Below are 6,683 nucleotides of genomic sequence, written 5' to 3' on the forward strand. Positions count from 1 at the left end.
CAAGTGATGATAACTTATACATTACCTTGACTGTGCACATCTCAAAATGGGATTTTAAATTGACCACATGATTGCAAGTTAGTTAAAGGAAATGTAAAATATTCATTGCTCACAAAAATAAATAATAGGAATCACACTGTCCCTTCATCCACGCTAAGACAAAGTTTGGCACGAGTGTGAGCGGAACCTTCAGCACAATGCGTGATTGTATACAGTGTTAGTCACCATTAGTTGTATACTACTTTTCATGATGCATTGGGAGACACTCTGAGCCCATTTTGTAGGGTATAGTAATTGTCACTATGCATTCAGACAGCACTACAAAACAGCAAGCTCACTATATATTGCATGATATATAGTCAGTCGTGAGTGATTTCGGAAACTATCAATATCTGCGGCAAGTAGCTAAATCAAATAAAAGAGTTTCTATTCTCCACAGAGTTTATTATTAATCCTAATAAAAAATATTGGTGTGAGAGCAGCCAAGTCACATAAACAGGAAACTAGACTAGTTTTGAGTAATTTAGGAACAGTGTGACCATCACAGTTGTATCCAGATCCAATATTGTTTGTTTATGCTATGTGTGCGTGTTATACAGACATCTGTGTGCTCAAACCCCTGTTCGTCCCAGGTGTGGGTCTTTGTGACCTCGAGGGTCTGTGTGTACTGATAGACGGCCGATCTGTTATTTACTGAGCACTCTCCACTGTTTTATTGATAATGTATGTTCACCATGTGGTTGAACATCCATGCCGTCTCAGATATTTTCCAACGGTCTTCCCTGCAGACCCTTTGGAGTGCAATTTCACCTCTCCATACATTCAGAGCATACCAGCAAATGTTCTCGCACGAGCAAACTCTACTCTATCTGTAGTATTCCTCATTCGGAGAATAAAACCATCAATTCAATGCAAAGGCCAATCCCAAGACCAGTTAGCTGGTATCTCCCAAGCTCTATGCTGCGCTTGCATTCGAGCTTCTGCAGCTGGCCTCTGTGGCTTGCTTTAACCCAATCAGTGACTCACACAAATTTCAATTTCACAGTGTGCTGCGCCCCATGCTCTGGAAACTGAGATAGCACTGCTGCCGCTGGGACTGCTGATTCATGTGTCCGGAAGGGCCATTATTACAGTCTCTCCATCAGATCTCTGTCCCGGTGGGGAACAGAGATTTACACGAGGCCCCACACATTTTGTCATTAAGATGTGACCGATATCTATGGATATTATAAACCATCTTCAGGTACAAAAAGTAAGAGAGTCTTTGTGAATGACATGGCTCTCAACAGGACTGCTAATTGAATCCCATCTATCTACAGCGAGCTGTGAATATACAAAGGTAGGGGAGAAAGAGCACGCAGGCACAGTCGAGGTAGCATCGCTCATCTGACATGATTGTATAATTGATTGATTCTGCTTGGGGTTTTAAAATTTAAAAAGATATCATGAGCAGTGACTAATTTACACTCTGGCTCTTTCATCCCATGTTTTATTCATGTCAAACATTGTGGGATGTTGCTGCTGAGATGGAAAAAAAGGCCGGATGGTTCTCACCATGCACGTTCGGAGGAGTTCATTAACAGCAAGTGAGAAAGATTTCAAGCGGCTTAAAAAAACAACACCAGGACCCGTAGAAATTAGATTTTCATTTCAACAAATGTAACAATACTGTATGGCGTGAGAAGATCAATCTTCACATCAGAACAACAATAATTCCTTCTGCAATATAAGGCTTGGGATTATATTGAATTGTTTCTTTCATTAAAAAAAATTACCAATCAAGGCATTTTGGGCTGTTGAAATCTTACTCAAAGAGTAAACAAACAAACATATTCTCACTCTCAACTTGTCAACCTTACGCTTGAAACCATGGTGCTGTAAGTAGCCCTCTAGCCTCAGCTTTGCACTTGTCAGAATGTCAAGTCAGTTTCCGCTCGTTCAGATATAGTGTCTTTTCAAAATGAACTCTCTGTGTATGATTACTTAGCTTTTTAGGTTGAGGCAAAAGTACTTGGTTAAGCTGAGAAAAAGTAACTTTTGTTTGTTAAGTAACTGACCAAGCGTCATCCGTTGGGAGTGAGAACTGGTTGAATATACATGTTTCAAGTACTGTATTTCTTAAGCAAATGTAAACATTTTCCTTGATAATACCAAATATATATACTACAGAATATATAATATATATACTCTAATTATTCATTTTTGCACTGGGAAAATACAGCCCAAGAACAAATGTATTCCAGTTCAGTAAGCCAGCTGGTAGCTGAGAGGAAAGGTGATTATCTTAAAAGTCAGCATCAGTTGTTTTATTTTCACAATGACAAAATAGGTTTGGTTGCTTTTGCTGGAACAGTGCTTTTGGAAAAAAGCACTGTTCCAGCTGTGTGATATGTTGTTTACTGAAAGCTTTGTTCGGTTTGATAGTGTGACAATTGACATCTTGGTTAACTCAGTCCACAGTTTCTCCAAAACTCTCATGAATATTTAATGGCCCTCCATGCACTCCATGTTGTCTCTTTGTAGGAGATATAGTGACACAGAGAAAGAGGTATAGACAGAAACTACCTGGCGCGATTTCCCAGCATACTGAAAGACAGAATAAAGATAATTTCCTCTTTCCAAAGTGGAGACTGTTTTTGCGAAAGGTGTTAAACCAACAAATGTACACAAGCGGTGGTTATGCAGTGCACTGAATAAAGATTAAAGAAAGTGGGGTGGATAGAAAATAAATAATAATACATATGTTTAAGCCAGACAAATGTAAAGCCCCTCTTAAATGCTACGTGTCACAGGTTTAACTGGATCCTCTGTGAGATGTTAATCACCAAACATCAAACAAGCTCTTTCCTTAAAGCAAACTAACTTTGTAAACCAGGTGTGTTTAGGCAGTTATGAAATGTGTGGGGCAAAGCTAACTAAAAGCTAAGCTCGTCAGAAATAAAATGTGGTGTTTTGTGTCTTTTTGCAGGAATCATAGCAACTCCTGGTTGTGCAGAAATATAAAGTCAGAGAAAAAAATAATGTTCAAGTGCATCTGAAGCTCAAAATATTTTTGACAAAACCGGTAAAGGCTGGAACAATGACACTGGCAGTTTGCTGGAGATAGCTTTCACATGGTTTGTGTAATCAGATCAAAACTGCTCCATAGGTTTCCCTTTCAAAATTAAGAGATGTTGGCTCTCTCTTTTTGTGTCTCTCTGTCTCACATATACACACTCAGTTCCTCCTTATCATACTTTGCAGCCTGCTGGTCGAATTACAATCTCTCTTGTATCTATCCACCTAGGGGATGTACAGTTGCTGCCAGTTTGAGGATGAGACAGCACCAGGAGTTAGCTCTTTGCCCCAATACCACGCCATGACCGCCATGTCCACTGCAGCCCAACAACACCTTGTTACAGCCACAATAAATAACACGACCGCCATTTCCATGGTTCAGCAGCAACAGCATCAAAAGCACCACCAACAACAGCAACAGGGGCCGACCTATACCACCATGCTACCTGGGTCGCCGCAAACTACAGGACACTCAGCAATGGCTCTAGGACCCTCAAACAGCCCCTTGCTCGAAGGCCCCATGCCCTGCTCCACCTTCTTGCCTCGCCATGACCGCAGACTTGCTGTGGTCGATCGCTGGAACAGATCAAAGCCAGAGAAGGTCATGAGTGGAGGAAGTGGTGGTGGAGTGGGTGTTGGGGGGATAGCAGGAGGGATTACTGAACTTCAGGCCCCGCAGTATCAGCTGAATCTTGGACAGCACTGGAGCCTGCAAGGCGGAGTTGCAGGCGGAGCAGGGGGAGGTGACACAGGGCTAGATGAATATAAATGCTACTATGGTCCTATAGATCCAGAGGGGCTAGGAGCTAACGCTGAACAACAGGCAACAGGCCCCCAGCAGACTCCCAAAGCTAATCCTAGAGGCCCCAAAGCCTCAGGGATGCAGCGGCTGCCTCCTAAAGGCCCCCAACAAGGCCCAGGGCACTTAATCCCAAAGCCACCTCCAACGCTCCCATCCTCCCCACGAAGGCCTCCTTTCTGGCGACGAGGAAGCCTAGCTCAGGCAAGGAGAAAAAGCTCAGCAGGTCCCCTGTATGAGAATATACTCCCTCTGGGTAGAAGAGGAGGTGGGAGGTATGGAGCAAGCGATGGAGGTGGAAGGAGAGGGCGACGTCCTCCACCACCTCTGCTTGTCCCACTCTCTTCCCCTACCCACACTCCTACCACTCCCTCCTCTCCATGCCGTTTCTATTCCTCCTGCTCCAGTGCCTCGTCCTCTTCCTCTTCATCATCATCATCTTCTTCTTCATCCTCTGTCTCACTGTCTCGGTCGAATTCCCCCTCTTCTTGCTCCAGTGACAGCTCCTACAACTCTTCATTGAGTTTCCGGTATCGAGCAGGCGACCGGGATTTTAGGGTTGATGAAGACAATGATTCAGATTTGCTGACAGAGGAGTCCAGCCTTCTCCTGGGAACACGGAGGAAGATCCGTTCCCGTCGCATGTCATCGCGCTCGCTGCCGTGCAGCCCACCACCTCCACCAATTCCGCCCCGGAAGCCACGCCATCAGAGGGATTATGGCAGAGAGAGAACAGGCAGCCAGCTGGTACAATTACAGGAGTGGTGGGCATCATGGGGAGACAGAGAGCGAGGGCGGGGAGGAACAACAAGCCGAGGAGAGGGAGAATTAGGTAGAGAGGAAAAGAGACATCACAAAGACAGGGAACGTGAGAGGAAGAGGAGGAAGAAGGGCAGGAAGAAGAAGAAGAGGGAGGAGAGGGAAAGAGAAAGGGAGCGAAAACGGCGCAAAGCAAAGAAGAGGAAGAAAGAGGATAAGACAAAGAAAAGAGACCAGAAGAGGTCAGAGCAGGAGGGAGGAGATGCTGAAAAAAGAGAGGAACTCAAATCAGGGACACCAGATTACCCATCATACCCAGGCCTGAGGCGAGAGTCTTTTCGGAAAAAGAGTGAAAGTTCAATCCGAAGCTATGGATGGAACGTCCCAGGTGAAGAGGAGAGGAAGGGAAGAGAAGAGAAAGACAGGGATGATGGGGAAGAAATCAGAGACAAAGAAAGACAAAACAGGAGAAGGAACAGCAAGAACTTTCCTAGCTCAAGCAGTAAGCCTTCGACATCTGTCAAATTCTGGGGAGGGGTCAACGTATCCTCCGACACCATTCCATCTGCCTTTCTGCCCTTGTTGCCTGTCTCTTCTAAAAGAAGGAAGAGTAAAAGTTCAGACCGGGATGCTGTAGGAATGGAAGTAGAGAGGAGGCCACTGCTAGGACGGGATGGAAGAGCTGAGATGCCCTCCAAGGAGGGGTTATCTTTCCACGAGTGGGAGTCCGGAGTAGATGGTGAGGAAGAAGATTCTGAGCTAGAGAGGAGGAAAGCGGACCGTGGAAAGAGGTGTGGAGGAGGAAGGACAATGTCAGATGAGGAGCGGGAACGTGATAAGGTAGTCGGGATATATTCTGATGATGATGGTTCTTCAGGAGAATTCGGGAAGTTTGAGAGGTACTGGGAGGATCATGAAGGCAGGGGAGTAGGAGGGATCGGCGGGGGTGGTTGGTTTTTCAGCACCTACCCCTCGAGGGATAAAACCGGCAGCGTCAACAGTAGAGATGACCTGTTCTTGGAGCGAGGAGACAGGTGGGGGACAGCAGAAAGTGTATGGGGGTCTATTGGAGGTGGAGGAGATGGAGGAGATAAAGTGTGGGGATCAGGACCACGCTGGGTCCCTACTCCGCTCACGCCACCACCTCCTCGACGATACTGGTCAGTCGACAAACTCCACATACAGGATGAGAAGAAGAGTAAACGCAAATCAAAGGACAAGGGAAGAGGGCGCGCAGCTTGTTCCTCCTGTCATTCCCCCCGACACCATCCGCACTCCCATTCCTCAAAGTGGGCCCGCATGACCTCGCGAAGCCAGGAAGAGCTTTATCACCGGAGTTTTGGTGGTCCCTTGAAGCCAAAACATGACTCCTCATCCTCCTCCAAACCTGAGCGCTCACAGAATCCACCTAAATCTGGCAGCCAGTCGAACCTCAGTATACAGCAGCGAACGCAAAGAACAGATAGAGATCGAGGACGGCAATCATCCCCACCCCCAATCCTTATATCAAACTTGCCATCGCCACTCCCTGCCCTTCCAGCTCCTCCATCTTCATCTCACCCTATCCACGTTCCTCCACCTACCTCCTCCGCCTCTGTATCCTCCCCCTCTGTTGTCTCATCCACTCCGGGGGCACCCCAGCCCTCCTCCATGGCTTCGGCAAGTGCTAAACTACAGTACCAGAGGTTGCGCTCTGTACCCCAACCCCAGAGGTTTCCTCAGTCTCCTCACTTACCCCTCAAAGCCAAGAGCCTTTGCTCAAGAAGGGGCTCAGCCCATTTCTCCAGCGTGGAGAGTGAGGTCTGAAGTTCAACAAGGTATCAAAAGTCATAAGAGACCCCTGCAAGGCTGAGTCTAAGCAGATGATCTTGATCTGAATCTGCCCAGCAGGAAACATGGCTGCGTGGCCAAGTCAGTAGAGTATACGCACTGAGCCCTTTCCTAAAGTTCTGCACAAACAAACAAACCAGAAAGCCAAACAAACCCTATGGGGTAGGTCAAAGGGAAACATAAGCAATGGTGTGCTTACTGTTATTTCCTTTCATCCCTCTCAGTATGTGAATGACTA

General features: G+C 46.4%; 1 protein-coding gene across 1 annotated transcript in view; it reads left to right on the top strand.

Moving 5' to 3' along the window:
- The window catches only part of grin2da (glutamate receptor, ionotropic, N-methyl D-aspartate 2D, a), a gene marked incomplete at both ends in the record, with an annotated part of 101,588 nt that extends 95,167 nt beyond the window's left edge, over positions 1-6,421 (top strand). Inside the window, 2 exons of the mRNA XM_079287838.1 lie at positions 3,287-4,269; positions 4,354-6,421. Coding sequence (XP_079143964.1) covers positions 3,287-4,269; positions 4,354-6,421 — 3,051 coding nt within the window. The remainder of the gene's footprint in view (positions 1-3,286; positions 4,270-4,353) is intronic.
- Positions 6,422-6,683: the final 262 nt, after the last annotated feature.

The sequence above is a fragment of the Melanostigma gelatinosum genome (assembly GCF_949748355.1).
Source record: "Melanostigma gelatinosum genome assembly, chromosome: 17".
NCBI lineage: Eukaryota > Metazoa > Chordata > Actinopteri > Perciformes > Zoarcidae > Melanostigma > Melanostigma gelatinosum.